Source organism: Elephas maximus, chromosome 1, assembly GCF_024166365.1.
Source record: "Elephas maximus indicus isolate mEleMax1 chromosome 1, mEleMax1 primary haplotype, whole genome shotgun sequence".
In the NCBI taxonomy this organism is placed as follows: domain Eukaryota; kingdom Metazoa; phylum Chordata; class Mammalia; order Proboscidea; family Elephantidae; genus Elephas; species Elephas maximus.
In genome coordinates this window covers 190,773,559-190,794,529 of record NC_064819.1, presented here as the reverse complement: position 1 = coordinate 190,794,529, position 20,971 = coordinate 190,773,559, and the positions used below count along the sequence as shown (strand labels likewise).

Here is a 20,971-nt window from a genome sequence, read left to right as displayed (position 1 = left end):
ACTGAGCATCTCTCCCAAATGCTTCCAATAATACACACAAGCTATAACCTGGATCTGGACTGCGATTCGAGATCTAGCTGTGAGCTGGATGAATCTCACCAGAGGGGAAGTCAAAATGCACAGATGATTAAAGTTTTATGTGCCTTTTTCCCCGTGTAAAAGATCATATAAAATTTCCAGAAGTAAGGTGGAATATTTGTTCCCCCTTCCTGGAATGGGATATTTTATGCCCCATTATTATAAATGTAAATGTAGACTGCATACTGGTGTACACTTCTTCAGAAGCTAACAAACAAACAAAAAATTGCCGTCAAGTTGATTCTGACTAACAGTGACCCTATAGGACAGAGTAGAATTGTCCCACAGGGTTTCCAAGGCTATGAATCTTCGCAGAAGCAGATGTCTTTCTCTCAGGGAGGCTGGTAGTTTAAACTGCCAACCTTTCTGTTCGCAGCTCAATGCTTTAACCACTGCAACAGCAGGGGTCCTTTCCATTAGCGACTAAAAAAAACTAGGCACAGATAATTTATGGAATATCGCCTCTTTTTTTCTTTTTTTTGCGCAGATTCAGTCATAGTCTGTGTTTTATGACATTTTAGAAGTCACCCTTGTTTTCTTAGATGTAACAAATTAAAATCTAAAATGAACTTACATTAGACACATAAATTTTGACTTCTATGCAACTCAGTGTATATTTTATTCATTCTTTTTTGCTGCATGCTTATTTCTGAGTTAGAAATTTTTCATATGAAATAATAATTCAGGTTATACTTTTATCACAGGTATGGATGGATCAATTTGTGCATAGGTGACCACTGAATTTATGAATACATGAAATATATTCTTATATTCTGAGGAATATTCTGAGTAATGGTTATTTAATATGTTTAACACTTTTTTTTTTTTTTTACTTGTTTCAACAGCAGCTAAAAAGGATGAGAAAAAGGAAGGTATGTTTTATGCTAAATTCAACCATGCCTTTTATGAGAACAATTTACCAAAATTCAGAGTTATGTTTTGAATGCCATCCTTCCTAAATTCCCTTTGGATAACTGGATCTATCATGTGCACACATCTTGCATGCATGCATTCTTTCTACCTCACCTAACACGAAACGGTGAACTACTGGTTTTTAAGCAATTTTAATTTAGTCTTTGTCAAGATATAGGGGATAAAACGTAACCTCTCAAACCCCAGATCTCCTACTCTTTTGGCAGTTACATCAAATTTCTAAAATATGCAAAATAACAGACCCAGTACTTGTAAGTTAACTCATTAGATCTCTCATACTGATAAGCAACTGATGTTACGTTGTTCCATGAAGCCATAAATAAATTAACGTTCATCCCCTGCACACCACCTCCTTTTGCCAGGATGTCCTGATATGGAGCAATATATTCCCTGTGCTACTGTTCAGAGGAATTTGTTGTTGTTGTTTCTAAATTCATTATCCTTCCCTAAGACCACAAATGTTTTGAAGTACTCTGATGATAGTGTCTCACACACACACACACACAAACACTTTTGAATGTACAATCTGACAACAATTGGACAGATGCCTCTTCTATTTATGAATCTAGGCTTATTTTCTCAATAAAGATAGCATGTGGCTATAAGAAGTCACTTCTAACTTTGAAAATGGCACTTATATTTGGATTAGAGTTCATATCTGATAAAAATTAAGAAAACTAGTGTTTTGTATTTACTATTAGAATTTCATATAATTACAATAGCTTGTGAGTTATATTCTGCTTTTGTTAAAGAGAAAACTAAGAGTCAACAGACATGAGAGAGAGAATATTTTGGTTGGCTGTTATTGGTTCTAAGAAATCTGCCTTGAAAGAAGTATAACCAGAATGCTCCTTAGAAGCAAGGATGGTGAGACTACATCTCACACACTTTGGACGTGTTATCAGCAGGGATCAATATGCAACACTTGAAATAGCTTGAGCAGAGATTTGTCTACAGAAGTTCAAGTGGCTCAGTGTCTGTGATAAACTGTTAAATGTAAACCTCTGGCTATTATTATTGAATATTATATTTCACAGCAGTTTCATAGATTTTATTTTTATCATTTGGCAATTTTTTTAATTGCTAAGATTATGAAAAAATAACCACCTAGAATAATCTTCATTGTTCCCAACTTTAAAGTAGGAATAGATTGATACCCAGCTTACTTTCTAGGCAGCCATTTGAATACCTTCTTTCTCTTTCTCTACCCTGCCCTCTCTCCCTCCCTCCCTCCCTCCCTCTATCCATCCATCCTCACATCCACCAACCCAGCCGTCCATCTGTCCATCCATCCATCTGTCCATTTTTCTACCTCCCACCCACCCACCCATCCACCCACCCACCCACCCATCCATCCATCCATCCATCCATCCATCCATCCATCCATCCATCCATCCATCCATCCATCCATCCATCCATCCATCCATCCATCCATCCATCCATCCATCCATCCATCCATCCATCCATCCATCCATCCATCCATCCATCCATCCATCCATCCATCCATCCATCCATCCATCCATCCATCCATCCATCCATCCAGGTATATATTTTATTGCTGTAAAAATATATATAATATAGCATTTACCAACAACATGATTGATGTAATTTGTGCCAATCATTTGACTTTATGTTTTATGAGTTCCTATTTTTATTTCCATATCTCCTGGCAAGGAGGGCAGACAGGTATATAGACATAAGCTTTCCAGGTCTTGCTTCTTATTTTATATAATCTCAATAAATATCAAAGAATCCTTTTCATAGGAGCAGAAGCAAAGGTTTATGATAAATCACCAACAGGCACACAATTTGGATTTTCAACATTATATTTTACACAAAGTATATTTCTATTCATAGCCACAGTTTTGGGATATAGTTCAAAGATACTAGAGGTTGATAACTTTACTAGAGATAAAGAATCACCAGGATTTTTTGTTTCATTAGAATGCCCTTGAGAGGTGCTTTTGTTGGTGAATTTTAAAATACTGAAACAAAAGTTTGTATGAGTCTTCCTTATTATCGTTTGTGTCAGGGTGAAAAGAGCTTCTTGCATTAGTGAACTCTGAAAATTTACTGTTTATATTAAGATCTTATCCCAGCATATCCTAGTTCATCTCTTCCAGAGATATGAGCAAAGAAGACTCAAGGCTCCATTGATTTTTCCAATCAATCTTGCTGTTCTTAGGAACTTTCATCAGAGTAATTCTAGCCTGAATTGAGTAACATCCTTGAATAAACAGTTCAACCGACGTTCTTCTTTGACAAGCCTCTTTATGTTGACACTTCCCCTGTATGATACTCTCTCCACCTACAGACCTTTTGTTCCCTGCCAAATTCCAAAGTCCCAGCCATATTATATTTTTCTCTGTAAAATGTCTTATTTTCTCTCATGTGATTGCCTCTCTATCCTTCAAGGAACCAAGACTGAAACTCTGGCATAACTTCAACCTCTCTTTTTCCTGCCTTTTGTTCCTTCGGAATTTGTAATTTGACTGAGCTCTCTTTCTCTTAATCCTTTCAAAATAATCGGGAAAACAAATCTTCATTCACAGCTCCCTGCCTTCTGTCTGTGAACTCACATTGCTGTGGATGATCTCACATTGGCCTTATGAACTTCTGTGTGACCAATTGCAATCATCTCCCAAATCAGGTGTTCTCAAAATGCTGTCAAGGGACCCTTGGATGTTTCTGAGACCCTTTTGGTGACCCAGAAAATCAAAACCACCTTCATAGTAATATGAAGTAACTATTTACATTTTCTTACTCTTGTTCTCTCATGAACGAGCACTAGATTTTTCCAGAGGTTGTATGATGTGTGATATCACAACAGATTGTATCCCTAAGCATATGTGCGAATCCAACTGTCTTCTAATTAAGCCAAATGTCAATGAGAGTCACAAAAGTGTAAAACAAAGTCACTGATCTCAGTGTTTTATTTTTGTTTTGGAAAATATGTTTTAATAAAAAATCATTATGTGCAGAATATATAGCATATTGTTTTTTAGTGAATAAGTAAATACATATTTGAAAATTTTCCCAGTTTTAATTTTTTAGATTGTCAACATAGATTAAAAAAAAACAAAAAAACCCAGTGCCTTGGAGTCGATTCCGACTCACAGCGACCCTATAGGACAGAGTAGAACTGCCCCATAGAGTTTCCAAGGAGCGCCTGGCAGACTTGAACTGCCGACCCGTAGCACTTAACCACTATGCCACCAGGGCTTCCGTCAACATAGATAGGACCACATAAATAAAACATGTTTAGGATCCTCAATAATTTTTAAGAACTTAGAGGGGTCCTAAGACAAAAAAAGTGTGAGAACCTCTGACCTAAATAATTATCCTGACTATAATCATTTCTTTTCCCAAAACAGTTAATTGGTTTCATAAAACTTTTCTTGTCATTGCCCATTTAAAATTTTCGTTGACTCCACAGAATGTAATCCACATTCTACAATTTCTTAACTTCCAAGTCAAGACTCCACATTCTGTTTCTGACTTCTCTTTCTTGACCTTTTGTTGAGCACCCAACAAGGAAAGGTCAAGGCTGTGGTCTGACAAATTAGACCAGTAAAGATACTTTTTTAAACATTTAGACAATTTAATTTTTACATAGCAGAAGTAGCTAAAGGTGCTAGCTCTCTAGCACAATGGGTGTCTTTTTTTCCACACACCAAAAAGGGTGACATCAAAACGAAGAGGCCAAATCCCAATGCAACACAAATGATGGGATAACCCATTGCTGAGGAGCTGATTCTAGTCTGCGGCTAAGCAGTTTTATGGTCCGAAGCTCTATTCCCAGGGACAGTACGCAGGAAGCCTCATACCTTATCAGAACCCAAGAGGCCATGAAAAACTGTCTGATGACAGCCTCCCACAGGAGATGAGCAGAGTGGGGTAGCCTCACAGCAAGTCCTCTCATATTCTAGGAGCATCATGCATCCCGCTAAGGCTCCAATTTCCTGCAGCTCAAACCTTTGCCTGTGTGGCCTATGTGGTTGTGTTCAAGGTCGTCAGGGAGCCATGGTAGAGCCATTACCCTATACTACCAACCCACTTTCTTCCTTTATCTACCACATATTTCATTTATATTAAGCCACTCCCTATTTGATTAATGCCGTATGCCGTCTTGTCTATGTTACTGTTGTTATCTCAACAGAGGTTACTCTTTCCTTTTCTTTCTATGAGTATTAAACTTTTTTTTTTCCCAGAGCCCAGGATAAATTCTCCATCTTCTAAGAAGTGTACCTGATCCTCCTAACTAAAAAGACTTTCCCTCTCATTTCCAATCTCCCATCAGAATTTATCTGTACTTCCCTGCTATCACTTATGCTGCGCCACCTTGTGCTTTATGTTATCCACATTTATTTCCTTTCTCCCCTGACTTTATTAACAGTTTTGGCAAAAGGAGTCATGTCCAATTCACTTTTCTCTCCATTAGCTTAGTTTGTACATTGCTCAGTAATTATTTATTGAGTGAATGAGTCAGTAATATCTAGGATTCTTAAGATAAATATAATAACCACAAGAAATATTAATAGAACCACTTTTTGCTGTATCCCAAGCAAAGAAGGATTTTGTCATTATTGAGAGTAATATTCCAAAGACCTTATTAGGTCTGGGGAAGTAATAGCCATTATTGACTATTTCATTTTAGGCATATATAATCTCTAGCTACTACATGGATTGCACCAGCTGATGCTGGGCTTTATTAATGAATTCCTGGGGACTGGAGAGACTTTCCAGATCAATTTATCTTTTGAAGAATAGAATTTCTTTGAGAAACAGCCAGATGAGAATAATTGTTGACTATAACCAGAGAAGGAAGAAAGGCCAGTGATTTACTTTTGAAAATCAGCTGGTGAAAACTCTATGGATCACAATGGTCCAATACTGCCATTCATTGCATTGCCATGAGTCAGAACAACAACAACATAACTAGAAAAAGTAGAATTGAATGCATGTGAGAATTAGTCTCAAGTTCTAGGGTTCCTTTGTAGCACTCTGGACAGTAATCATACCAAGAAACAAAGCAAAAGTCTGGTATTATAATTGACTGAAGATGTCAATCAGACAGGTTCCACAAAAGAGATGGGGTACTTTCTTAAGTGAGTTAGTAGATTACAAAACAGTTAACTTTTCCCCTTTATAAAACTGGTATTTTATTTTCCTCTGTCATCAGTTATGAACATAATAGACCATACCTCATACATTGCTAAAGATAAGTGAATGACAGGTTGAACAGATTGCAAACACATCACTGCTTTTAAATCACAGCTGCTGTGGGCCTCAATGTTCTTAATAAGATATTGTTTGGTTTACTGAGCAGATGGTATTTGGAGATTATATTCACCAAGAAAGACTTTATTAAAAAAAAAAAATTAAACCATGTCAGCAAAGAGTACTGAGAGGGCATAATTAACTTTAATAGTACCAGTATTAATGATTAATTCTAATGGTTCTTCATGGACTGTATGTGGCCTTTTAATTTCAAGTGTCATAGATTGAATTGTGTCCCCCAAAAATGTGTGTCCACTTAGGTTAGGCCATGATTGCATGGTTGTCCTCTATTTTGTGATTTTCCTATGTATTGTAAATCCTATCACTGTGATGTTAATGAGATAAATTAGCAGGAGTTATATTGATGAGAGCTACAAGGTTAGATAGTGTCTTAAGCCAATCTCTTCTGAGATCTAAAAAAGAGAAGTAAGCAGAGAGACGGAGCCGGGGTGGGGGGGTTGGGGGCTTCATACCACCAAGAAAGCAGTGCCAGGAGCAGAGTGCGTTCTTTGAACCGGGGATTTCTGTGCAGAGAAGTTCCTAGTCCAGGGCAAAATTGACGACAAGAACCTTCCTCGAGAGATGACAGAGAAAGCTTTCCCCTGGAGCTGACACCCTGAATTTAGACTTCTAGCCTACTAAGACTGTGAGTGAATAAACTTCTGTTTGTTGAAGACATCCACTTGTGGTATTTCTGTTACAGCAGCTCTGGATGACTAGGACACCAAGCATTACATTTTTTGATTGCTCAGATACTTCACTTGTATAATTCTGTGCTCTGATGACTCCCAACCAAAAGACAAGATTTTATGATAACATTTTAAGTAAGTTTCAGGATAGCTCCTAGTTCTAGTCCTTAAAACAAATATATTGACCTTTTTAATACCTATTTTGTTGGAGCATGTCTTGTTATTTTTTACATTTTTACTTTGCATAAGTTTCCTAGGGCTACCATAACAAATTACCACAAATTTGATGTCTTAAAAGGACATAAATTTTTGTCTCAATTCTGGAAGCTAATTCAAAATCAAGGTGTCAACAGGGTTGGTTACTTTGGGATGCTTTGAAGGAGAATCCGTTCCATGTCTCTCTTTGCTTTTGGAGAATGCCAGCAATTTTTGGTATTCCTTGCCTCCAATTTCTACCTCTGTCTTCACATGGACTTCCTGTCTGTGTGTTTATATGTCTTCTCATTTGCTGTCTCTGATAAGGACACTTGTCATAGGATTTAGGGCCTACTCTAATTCAGAATGATCTCATCTCAAGATCTTTATCTTTTTAAAAAAATTTTTTATTGTTCTTTAAGTGAAAGCTTACAAATCAAGTCAGTCTCTCGTACAGAAACTTGTATACACCTTGCTGTATACCCCTAGTTGCTCTCCCTTTAATGAGACAGCACCCTCCTTCCCTCCACTATCTATTTTCTTGTCTATTCGGCCAGCTTCTAATCCCCTCTGCCCTCTCATCTCTTCTCCAGACAGGAGCTGCCCACATAGTCTCATGTGTTGACTTGTTCCAAGGAGCTCACTCTTCACCAGTATCATTTTCTATCCCATAGTCCAGTCCAATCCCTATCTGAAGAGTTGGTTTTGGGAATGGTTCCTGTCTTGGGCTAACAGAAGGTCTGGGGACCATGACCTCTGGGGTCCTTCTAGTCTCAGCGAGACCATTAAGTCTGGTCTTTTTACAAGAATTTGGGGTCTGCATCCCACTGCTTTCCTGCTCCCTCAGGGGTTCTCTGTTGTGTTCCCTGTTAGGGAAGTCATCGGTTGTAGTAGGGCACCATCTAATTCTTCCAGCCTCCGGCTGATGTAGTATCCGGTTTATGTGGCCCTTTCTGTCTCTTGGGCTCATCATTACCTTGTGTCTTTAGTGTTCTTCATTCTCCTTTGCTCCAGGTAGGTTGAGACCAATTAATGCATTCAGATGTCCCCTTGCTAGTGTTCAAGACCCCAGATGCCACCCTCCATAGTGGTGTGCAGAATGTTTTCTTAATAGATTTTATTATGCCAATTGACTTAGATGTCCCCTGATACTATGGTCCCCAAACCCCTACCCCTGCTACGCTGGCCTTTGAAGCATTCAGTTTATTCAGGAAACTTCTTTGCTGGTTATGCTGACCTCTCCTGTATTGTGTGTTGTCTTTCTCTTCACCTAAAATAGTTCTTATCTACTACCTAATTAGTGAAAACCCATCTCCCTCCCTCACTTGCTCCCCGCTCTCATAACCATCAAACAATATTTTCTTCTCTGTTTAAACTATTTTTCAAGTTCTTATAATAGTGGTCTCATACAATATTTGTCCTTTTGCAACTGACTAATTTCACTCAGCATATTGCCTTTCAGATTCCTCCATGTCATGAAATGTTTCACAGATTCTTCATTGTTCTTTATCGATGAATAGTATTCCATTGCTCAAATATACCCTAATTTATTTATCCACTCATCTGTTGATGGGCACCTTGGTTGCTTACATCTTTTTGTTATTGTAAACAATGCTGCAGTGAACATGAGTATGCATATATCTATTTATATAAAGGCTCTTATTTCTCTAGGATATATTCTGAGGAGTGGGATTTCTGGATCGTATGGTAGTTCTATTTCTAGCTTTTTAAGGAAGTGCCAAATTGATTTCCAAAGTGGTTGTACCATTTTACATTCCCACCAGCATTGCATAAGCGTTCCAGTCTCTCAACAAGCTCTCCAACATTTACTATTTTGTGTTTTTTGGATTAATGCGAGCATTGTTGGAGTGAGATGGAATCTCATTGTAGTTTTGATTTGCATTTCTGTAATGGCTAATGATCTTGAGCATTTCCTCATGTACCTGTTAGCTACCTGAATGTCTTCTTTAGTGAAGTACCTGTTCATATCCTTTGCCAGTTTTTTAATTAGGTTCAAGATCCCTATCTTAATTACATCTGCAAAGACCCTTACTCCAAATAAGGTCACATTTTGAGGCTCTGGACAGACATATCTTTTTTTGGAGGAAACAGTATTTGATTCCCTATGTGCTTTATAATACTCTTTACTTATCTTGATATTCTGTCATTTACTTGACCCTGGATTTCATATATAGTTTCTTTCATTCCTTCATTTCAGCACAAATAATATTTGATACAATGTTTTATTAATCTTCTTACTAGGGAGAAGGTAAATGGATTAAAAACAATAGACACCCACAGATATACATGTGGTATTTAGCTTTCCATGCCTGCCCCAGGCCAACATTTGGTTAGTAGAATAATAGGTTGGAAATTATTTTGTTCTACTCTGCCACATCCACCATCCTATTTGAGCTTCATTCTCAAATATATTCCTGGATGGCCATATGTTCTCCATAATTTTCTTGTACTTTCCATGTTGGCTGTATTCTAGGCTCAATACATTGAGGATCACATGACCACTTGGGAAGGCAAATGTCTTATTCCAGTGTACCAGAGTCAAACTAATTGATAAAAATCTGGTTTAAAATGCTTTTTACTGTACCATGGAGAACACAATAGTGTTTAACAACTGTTTACAATATAAATACATATTTTGTTCCACTGACTTTTCATTTTTAAAATCAAGGTTTTCCACCACCACCATCACCGCCCCCCCCCCCTTACATGAAGCATATCCATGTTAAGGAAAAATTAGAAAATTCTGGAAAGAGGAAAAATGAAATCTCACCTAACTGCATAATCTTTACACAGCTATTATTAGTATGCTGGCATACTGCCTTCTAGTCTTTCTTCATCTATATACTCACATAGTCTTTCTTCATATATGTACTCACAAGTGCACAAAAAAGTCACTTTAATTATGCTATGCTTATATTTTTTGTTTTTCTCTATTCAATTCATATTACCTAACCTAACCCACTGCCATTGAGTTGATTCCGACTCATAGTGACCCTATAGGATAGAGTAGAACTGCCCCATAGAGTTTCCAAGGAGCACCTGGTAGATTTGAACTGCCAACCTTTGGGTTAGCAGCCATAGCACTTAACCACTACTCCACCAGGTTTCCCTTCAATTCATGTTATATACTTAAAATTTCTCAGATTGTGGCATAATTTGCAAAAACATCATTTTAATGGCTGCATATTTTCTGTTATGTAGATATGCCATGTATTCTTTAACATTTCCTCTATTTTCAGAGACAATGCCATAAAAAGATGATCTTTCTACATATGTATTTATCATAATTTCACATTTTTTTCTTTTAAGATTTCTAGAAGTGAAATTACTAGGTCAAAGAGCATGTTCATTTTTTATGACTTCATAGATATTTTTCAAGTTGCTTTCCTAAAGTGTATTTTCAGCTTACACTTCTATGGAAGTAGGTTGTCACTTTCACCACAATCTTACTGGAAAGAGAGAGAGAGAGTTTATCATTTCTTTATACAAACATTTAGTTGATCATCTAATTGCCTTATGTGTAATAAACTCCTACACACTGTCATCCTTATGCTTTTTAGAGCCATCACTTCATTGTGGAAGCAATGATAAGGTACCATTGCATCACTATAAGGCATACAATCCATTAACTTGCAAATTATTAGTAAATGCCTACTATTCTAGGTTCTAAGCTGGATAATTGTGAGCCAGAAAACAGTTTATCTTTTGTAGGTATCCATTTATAGTTCTGTATTACAACACCAATTTCATAATAACAGAAAAATTTCAAAATTAATTTACAGAAGAAGTAAAAGAACACAGAAGATAAGAAATAAAATGCTCTAAGCAAACATTTACTTTAAGGTGCCTCCATCCTAATATTAATGAGGTCAAAGTCTCTTCTTTTTATTTTCATTATGTAAGAATAGACAGTTTTGTGGCCTATATAGTGGAGAATAATAAATTTCTTGTATACAGTCTAAACTCCCAAAAGACTAAAGATAAAATAAAGATGCCTGTTGACTACTGGATACAAAGTAATAATAAGAAAAAACATTGCAGTGAATCCATTCCAACTCATAGAGGCCCTGTAAGACAGAGTAAAACTGCCCCCATGGGATTTCAAAGGAGCCGCTGGGGGATTCCAACTGCCAACCTTTTTGGTTAGCAGCCAGACTCTTAACCAGTAAGCCACAGGTGCCCCGAATACACAATTCTATATTAAAAAAAAAAAAAGTTGCCATCTCATCAATTCTGACTCATAGCACGACATATAGGACAGAGTAGAACTGCTCCATAGAGTTCTCAAGGAGCCATTGATGGATTTGAACTGCCGACATTTTAGTTAGCAGACACGCTCTTAACTACTGTGCCACCAGGGCTCTACATAGCAAACTATGTACTACATAGTAGTTATTAAACACAATGATGTGTTTATCAGTAACCTATGAACCAACATCGACCTGTTTCTTTTCCATTATAATAGGAACAATTTAATGTCACCATGTGTCAGAATCGACTCCATGATTGCAACAATTACAATAGGAAATGTATTGATTATTCAAAGGAAGGGCAATTCAGCACACCTGAATGACTTAAGAATGAACAGATGAAGAAGCTGCAGTCTAAATTCACAGGCTCTAGCCCACCCTTACCTAAATAGACCATACATTTGTTCAGCTTGACTTTCTTCTAAAAGATCACTACCGTCTATAATCACAATGTAACCTCTAGGCAAATTATATGTTGATATTGCCTTTCATATTATTTCTGTATTTAATACTTGAAAAAGTTTCTTATCTCATAACTTGCTCAATTACTCACCCTCTCAAAAACAGAATAATTTCTCTTTCGACTCTGTATTCTAGAAATATATCATGCATTCAATCCATTTGGTGGAAAATTATTTTAGTATTTATGGGCATTTTGTTGTAAGCTAATAAGTTACTGTTTTATCCTATCTGTTTCATAAATAATTTATCTTTGTGTTTTTCAGATTCCAAGAAAACAAAGACACCTGCAGAAGGTATTGGAAATGTTCCTTTTTCTTTCTTATATTTGATGAAGCCCCAAATAGCATTCTTTCTTAAAGAATAAACACATATGAAAAAACTGTATATGGGATAGCAGAGCGAGAGACAGAGGCATAAGCCCCTCTAACTGAATGCCATATGAGAAGTATTTGGCAGTAATTGTTTTCAAAGAAATATTTGCTTAACAAGCTAATGTGCAATGTTCAACATCAAGCATTTCTTCTACTGAAAAACATAAATTCAATTAATTTTGGAAACACCAGCATCAGTTAGGAACTAAATCATCCCTGTAAATCTTGAAAAGAATCATAACTCATTTAGGGAGTATATCTGTGCCTTCTGTACTTGTTCACATGTATTTATACATAGATTTAAAAGGACCACAGCATTTGGCTTTGTTTGCTGCTTGTTTTTTATTACTGCCAAATATTTCTTATGGCAGTATTAAACTAAAGATAATTTGATTCTTCTCTTAAGCAATATAATCTTAAGGTAATTCATTGTCAAGAAAAGTTTTTTTTTTTAACTAAATTATGGAAACTTCTAAAACAACCAACAATATCTGAGAGCCATACTCTCTGTAAAATTTCAGGGGGGAGAGATGAGGGCGTTGGAAAAAATTATAGTCCTAAGGAATATGGTAGAAGGTAAAGTTTATCTTTCAAGTTTTTAGGACACTCTTTTTCTGTTTATATTTCTTTCAACAGAACAACCCAAAGGAAAAAGTAAGGAAATACATGAAAATATACTTGTGCATATTTTTTCCTCTCATTTCTACTATTTTTGAACTGCTGGTATATTTTAGATTTGCAGTTTTGAATCTTCCTTCTCTACAATTTTTGCATGTGAATTCTATTTGCTGTTTGTTGTTAGAATGAAAGAATAAACCTGAAGGGCCAGAATGAATGAATATGGTCTCTGGACTGAAAAGCATGGCAATCATTCTTCGATTCCTTTGTTCAACTTCATGCAGTTGTCTGATAATACTATCCACAGTCTCATAATCACAATAAAAAACACAATCACATTCCCTTAACCAAAACTGTCTTATTTTTATATAAATTAGTTTCTATAATCTGGTTAGCTGTTAGTCTTTAGAAAGGACCAAAAAAAAAAAATGTTCTCTTCCAGGCTAGTTATGCAACTTCTTTCCCCCATATTTCTTCTTGTAATGCACAAATATTTTGCATATCCACAAACAGATGACATTTTGTCCATAGTACTTGATTTCCCCCCAGAGGCACTATGAATTCTGTGCAGAAGCATTGCTTGGGACGCATAATTTTAGGCGTCATTTACTGTTGCTTTAACACACGATAGTAAAGCTGTTTAGTAACGATTCAGTAAAGCCCACTGTCCTGAGGTGATATCTTCTGCACATGTATACTCTCCCCAGAAGAAAATAGGATATATTTTACAAACGAAAACAAAAACAATTTAACCTTACTCAATCAGCCATTAAAAATCGGCACATTTTCATGAATATAAAGCTTTTTCAGATCCTTGTGATATTAAAAAATGTTTTAAAATATGCATCATTTTTTAATATTTATTTTGCCCTGCAAAAGACTAGGACACTGAGACATTCTTTGTCATAAAAATGCTCTAAAATGTCCTGTGGAGAGAATCATGAAGTTATACTACAACTCTGCCAGCGGGAGCAATCTATCTATAGACAAGTGTGTACTCACTCACTCCTAGATTTATGTGTGGGCACAGAGACTGATGAGCACTGGCACATGGAAACAGAACCCACCCTATAAACCACTGCACCAACAGGAAAATGGAGGCCAACTAATGACTTAAAAAACAGTACTAAATAATATATATAACCTTAAGGACCTCATTTTATTGCTGTCTATTTATATGATTTAAAAGTTCCTGTATATGCACTGCACTCCTTGGTAATCTTCAGGGCATTGATATATTTAATAAATAAATGTGCTTTCCCAGACATTCATCTACAACCCAACTGCTTCCTTCACTGGAATTACTTTTTTGCAAGTACCTGTGGATCTATAATTATTTTAAAATAAAAAGTAAAGAAAAAAATTAAGTTGTGAGCATGATATAGCAGTTCCTACAGAGCCCTGGTGGTGCAGTAATTAAGGGCTATGGCAAGCTACAGCTGCTAACCAAAAGGTTCGCAGTTCAAATCCACCAGCCACTCCTCGGAAACCCTATGGGGCAGTTCTATCCTGTCCTGTAGGGTCACTATGTGTCTGAATTGACTGGACAGCAATGAGTTGGGTTTGTTCGTCTGCTTTTATAAAGTTAAAAGGCAAATTAGTTCATATTTGAAAAGGATAATTCAATAATTACATCCTAAACTATCCCATATAATATCCCACATAATAAACACTTGTTTTGCATATTGTTCTAAATTAGCACAGGTTTTTGGTTTTGTTTTGTTTATATGATCGCTTTCTGACCAAAGTAGAAGGCCCATATTTTTAACTTTGAAATCTCAGACATAGCTCACATTCCATTTTGCTGCAGACCCAAATCCGCTTTCAGTATTTTTATCTGTCTGTTCATCACTTTAAAGATTTCTTAGGGATATTTTTGTAATTGTTATTTCAGTTCAACAACAAAAAAAAGCAATATATTTAATCGTTCCATGCTTTTCAGACAACTTTTAGTAATGTTCTCAGTGTGTTTAGTTTTAGCTAAGATTCCCTTCAGCTTCTTCCTTTTGACCTGTAACACTTGGACAGATTATTTGCTTTATTTGTTTTACTGCCTGTGAGATAGTTTGGGTGTCAGTAGGTTGCTTCTTGTACTGCTTAACTACAAGCCTAATACACAAAACCAAACTTCTGAGAGATGATAAGATTTTATGACACTTTTTGTATCTAAAATATAGTCCTTACAATTTTCAGCATAGATATTGCCTAATTAAAATCTAATTATTACAGGAAACTTTAAGAAATCTCTCCATTAATTTTTTATAAAAATCAGATAATAATGTGTCTGTCTTGAAAATCTCCTTTTATATTAATTTGACAAGCATGTCAAGGCAAAATAAATAAGAATAAGGATGTGAAAAAAAATTTAAGAATAAGGATGTAGATTATAGCAATTCATATAAAATTAATGCTAATTATAAATGTCTGCTTAATCTGTGGCCAGAATAATGCTTTGTTTCATACAATATTCACAAAAGTCTTAAATATCTTAAAATGAAACACTATCTAAAAAGAACCTCATAAAGAACCCAACCTAAAACCCACTGCCTTAACCACCGCATCACCAGGGCTCCACCATAAGGAACATTTGTCCTAAAAAACAAGGGAGGTGTATTTTGCATTCCCCTGAAAATTCTTAGTTTATATTAGTTAAATCTGCCTCAGCACAGTCTTGGTTTTACTTAAATAAGTATTCTTCAGTGTAAGAAAATTTCATCACATGAAACGTGTCCATTTTCATCATTCTGAAAATTATTTTAAAACAACTGCAATAATTATGCATTGATTTTATTTTTTATCCCAAATTTATTTTCTATTAACCTAATATGATAGCAAATTTAATTTTTTATCCATCAAAAATTTGATTTTTTTTAATTTAATTTTTTTCATCCGTAATGGGCTCTATTTTATTTTTTCAGTTTATTATGCATGAACAATTTGAATTCCTTTAGTGGTAGCGTTTTAATATTTGGAATATTTTGATGCTGTTCTGTAAGGAAATTCCCAGGGGAAATGGAAGAACAGAATTACTTTGTTGTTGTTGTTAGGTGCCATCGAGTCAGTTCCAACTCATAACAACCCTATGCATAACAGAACGAAACACTGCCCGGTCCTGCGCCATCCTTACAATGGTTGCTTTGCTTGAGCTCATTGTTGCAGCCACTGTGTCAATCCACCTCGTTGAGCATCTTCCTCTTTTCCGCTGACCCTGTACTCTGCCAACCATGATGTCCTTCTCCAGGGACTGATCCCTTCTGACATGTCCAATGTATATAAGACATAGTCTCACCATCCTTGCTTCTAAGGAGTATCCTGGCTGTACTTCTTACAAGACAGATTTGTTCGTTCTTTTGGCGTCCATGGTATATTCAATATTTTTCACCAACACCGCAATTCAAAGGGGTCAATTCTTCTTTGGTCTTCCTTATTCACTGTCCAGCTTTCCCATGTATTACTTTAGATTACTTTAGATATATTAGTCACTGCATGGCAGTTACTGTTGTTTGTTGAAATCCAGCACTAGCACACGCATGTTCCTTTATGTTAAACAAATTAAATTGTGACAAATTAAATTACAATGGGTAAAACAACAGCAATAATAATCATAACAATAATAATATGTTTCAGAACAGGAAAAGAAAGAAAAACACTTGGAACCAGGTAATATTTTAAATTAAAATGATCTCATCTTAATTTCACAATAGTATTTAATTTGCAATAGAATGTTGAATTGCACTTGGATGGCATTGAATATTGAATTATTTTCTTTCCTTGTTTGTGTACAGCAAAGTCACCAAAGAAGGAACATTCAGGTGAGTAAGATGGGTGTTTCTGGGCTCTTTCTACCTGATGTCCAGTGTTGATGAATGCTGTAGCATCAGATAGGTGGTAAGGACAGTGACAGTGAATGGCAAGAAATTCTTCTATCTTGTAACTTCTTTTCCAGTTCTTGACATAGAATTAGCATCAATGGAATTTTAGAAAATGGAAGTCAGATAATATATAACACTCTCGCTACTCTAAGTGTGGAAACTATGAATCAGCAGTATCAGTGACACCTAAAAAGTTTCTGGAAATGCGAATCTCAGGCTCCCCACCAGACCTACTGAACCAGAATCTGCAGTTTTACAAGATTTCTGTGTGGATTCCTTTGTCCAGTGTTTGAGAAGCACTGTTTTACATGTTAGTGTTAAAAAAAAAAAAAAAAAACAAGAACAAAATGCTTTCTGTCGACCCACCTTGTATTGCTTTGCTTTTAGAAGGTGGGATGTTTAGATCCAGCCAGTAGTCTCTCCCTAGCCATAAGGTTACTCAACCACGTTTTTGGAGTACTGTGAGGCACCGCCACGAGAGTAGGTGTAGAATTTGCCCTCAGTGTATTTACATTCTAGTGAGGACAAAATTGAATTGAGAATCGGACAAACAAATCTGAAAAATGCAGTTAGTATAGATACCAAATCTTTTTTTTTTTAAGTTTCTAATATATAACCTGTCCAATATTTCATTTCAAAAGAAAAGAAATGAAATTTTAGCTTTTTCCTGGCGAACTCCTATTCCACAGGCTTTACTAGGGGCTTTTTGTATTTTTTTTTTTTGTATGTGTGTGGAAGTGGCCATAACCACGTATAACGTCCATTTAGCCTTTCTTTCTATTTTATTGAGTTTACATGGAAATAGCACTCACCCAGTCTTATGTAAATATATAGTATAAAACCCACTGCCGGTCTTTTGCGACTCCTTTTTTTACAGACCCTATACTAAAAAAAAACCAACCCAGTTGCCGTGGAGTCTATTCCAAATCATAGCGACCCTATAGGAAAGAGTATAACTGACCCATAGAGGTCCCAAGGAGTGGCTGGTGGATTCCAATTGCTGATCTTTTAATTAACAGCTAAGTTCTTAACTAATGGGCCACAGAGCTCCTACGGCTTATGTAAATACATAGCTCAAGTCCCTTATTCTTCCCAGCTTCTAAAACTTCCTCAGACAATTCCAGTTCATTCAGATGTCTCGCCAATGAGTTTCCAAAGTGTGATTCTCTTTATTTTATATATAATAACTTAAATACTGTTAGGCTTAATGTTATTTTTCTTTTTCCACCTTTAAATAGACAGAACGTAGAGAATATAGAGAATATCTTTTATCCCTTCAGCCCTAGAGTGACTATTACAATGCCAGACACAAAATGGCAGTTGACAATGGTTATTGGATACAAAGAAAAATATCATATAGAATAATCACATTTTAAAGTTTTTTGAATCTGAAAAATTTTCAAATAATTTACAAGATGAAATAATTGCACATTTCATCATGTCACATTAACGGTGATGATATTTATCCTTTGGGAAGAAATGTGTTGTCTACAGAGAACAGCCTATTTGTTCAAGGTTATATTGCCACAAATGGGCCATAACACATATTCTTACTTAGGCATGTATCCAGAAAGGTAAAATAGAACGTACATCACAGAAACAAAGAAACACAGAGACATACAGGCTGACTACTGAACAAGCAGTTTTAAGGATTTTAATAGCTAAACATTAAAATAGTTAAACTGAACCTGACATAATATAATAATTCAAATTGCTAGACCTTATTATGTATTCAGGGCGTGATTAAAATAAAACAAGATGGCAATAATCATTTGTACCTTTAAAAATTAAAACTACTGGATCATTTACCAATTTATTTTTTCATACCATTTAGTAGAATTTAAGGAAAACTTATCGGGCTACATATAAAAACTTAAAACGAATGACTCATGAATGAGCATTCTGTGTTGGGAGAAGATGTATGAATAATGTAAAAAAAAAAGTATACAAATCACGGTGTATTTCGAGAATATCAGAGAAAATGGCAGCGTTATATTTTCATCCTCTCAGATCTATTTTTTTCTTTAGTTTGCCAGATTATAAAAGTAATCTGTTATGCAATTAAATTAGGGAGAGAAAAATGGACTCAATTCATATAGAGCTTATTATTTCTATGTCCTTAATAGCTCCAAATGAAAAACAAGTAATGTTGAACAAAACTTAAATTAAAAAAAAGAGCATAATTTAGCAGTTGACTCACTTCAGTTTTCTGCTGTCTACAACTCTAAGGCTTATTTTAGAGGCTGGCTTACCAAATGTGTCTCAATACGCTTATCTGTTGTACTGGAATGACATCCAAAATAACTCATCCTCATCTTCTTTGTGAATTCATTATTATTAAAATTTGCCTATAGAGCTTTCATTTGCAAATGCTTATTTGTCCAGATCATGACCCCTTTTTGTGTGTTTGTGTTTTTGTTTCCCACTTTGCAGAATGATAAGTGATCTCTTCAGTTTCTTAAACACATCAGACTTAATTTCCCTAATGCTTAATCACTTGATCAAACCATTAGGAAACATAATTTTTCTACCAGTGAAAGTCACTGTGTCTTTAAGAAAATGAAGCCCCTGTCAGTTTTACTAACTACCACTCTTGTAAAGCCGTAATTTCCTTTTGTGGTTTCTATCCTCGGCTCTAAAATATTGACTGATCATCAGAGCACACCACCACGTTTGAACTGATAGTAGCTTTGACAGCAGGCTAAGGGAGAAATACTAATGTCTCTCTTGGTTTTTCTCTATTCGATGAAGTACCTGACAGATTGTCATTAATGAAAATTATTTTAGGCGTAATAGCAAGTATTTGATTTTTGGGAAAAAAACGTTTTAGCTTCTCTGAGCTCTCAACATATTGGATTTGTGGTCAAATCTCAGTTCTATGTGTAACGTAATATGTTGATATTTTTCTTTCAGTTAGAGCATCATAAACTTTATTAATGATGATAATACTATATAAAACAAATGTATGCTTTAAAAACCAGTGCTTGGTTTTTAAGACAGATTATATCACTGGCAGATATATGACACAAAAACTGGAACTAAATTACTGACTAGTTTGGTGGGGATTTTTTTTTAGAAAATATTACTGTTGAAAATGTTCACATAGTGAGAGATACAACATGAATCCAAAATTCCATTTATATCTCCATGAGAATTTTAACTTGAATGTAAAGCTGATTGGAACTCTATATTATGGAGTCTTTAGTATGCCAATACTTAGTCTGTAGTGCGTAATCAAGAAAATATATAAAACAAAACTGATAATTTTGCAGCACTGCTAGAGAACTTTAATTTGAAAGTCTATCTGAGTCTGGACATTTTTGTCCTAGAAAAATGTATAGATAAAAATATTCATTTGAAATTTAAAAAGATCTGTAAATTCTGCTGTCTATAGGGAATATTTTCAATCAGGTTTTAAAGAGATCGGCATCTTTTACAGGAAATTAGCTGGAAAATTAAGTTGCCAAATCACGTTCAACACAAGATGAAAGTTTCAAAAGATTTAATATTCAACTCCCTATATTGTTAGCAATTTGGACTTTACATTTACGTTATCCTTCGACACAAATTGCTGAAGATAATTAATTCACAAATTGCTAAAGTTCTTGACTAACAATGCAACCAGCCATTTCTCTAACTAAAACTGTGTTTTTTTGGCAATGAAATCACACAACTGAAGAATATCTATACGGTTGCTGTAAACAGTGGACTACTTATAAAAGTTAATGCCTAAGATGAAAATTGCATGTCATTACAAATATCCTTAAAAATATCTTCAATTACCTCTGTAGTATGGTATACAAATGGGACAGTGAGATGTATAATTGAATTAGCATAAACTAAATTCACCTGTAATGTAATTCCATGGCATTGAATTAAAAAACATGGTGAGATTGATAAGTTTACAGCAAATCCATGGAAAAGGTAAACTGTGATTGTCATTAGCACTGGATTAAATAAAATAACTAGACCCACACATGTCTGTCAGTTGTCTCACTGTGGTGGCTTGTGTGTTACTGTGATGCTGGAAGCTATGCCACCCGTATTCAAATGCCATCAGGGTCAACCATGATGGAGAGGTTTCAGCTGAGCTTCCAGACCAAGACAGGCTAAGAAGAAGGACCTGGCAGTCTACTTCTGAAAATATTAGCCAGTGAAGATTAAAGACCATAGCCTTCAGATGGATTAGAGCTCAACATAAA

The 20,971-nt window shown here is 35.5% G+C and overlaps 1 protein-coding gene across 1 annotated transcript in view; it reads left to right on the top strand.

Moving 5' to 3' along the window:
* The window catches only part of TRDN (triadin), a 354,043-nt gene that overhangs the window by 209,697 nt on the left and 123,375 nt on the right, over positions 1-20,971 (top strand). Inside the window, exons 15-19 of the mRNA XM_049874135.1 lie at positions 924-950; positions 12,172-12,201; positions 12,916-12,933; positions 16,525-16,557; positions 16,683-16,709. Of these exons, the coding sequence (XP_049730092.1) occupies positions 924-950; positions 12,172-12,201; positions 12,916-12,933; positions 16,525-16,557; positions 16,683-16,709 (135 nt within the window). The remainder of the gene's footprint in view (positions 1-923; positions 951-12,171; positions 12,202-12,915; positions 12,934-16,524; positions 16,558-16,682; positions 16,710-20,971) is intronic.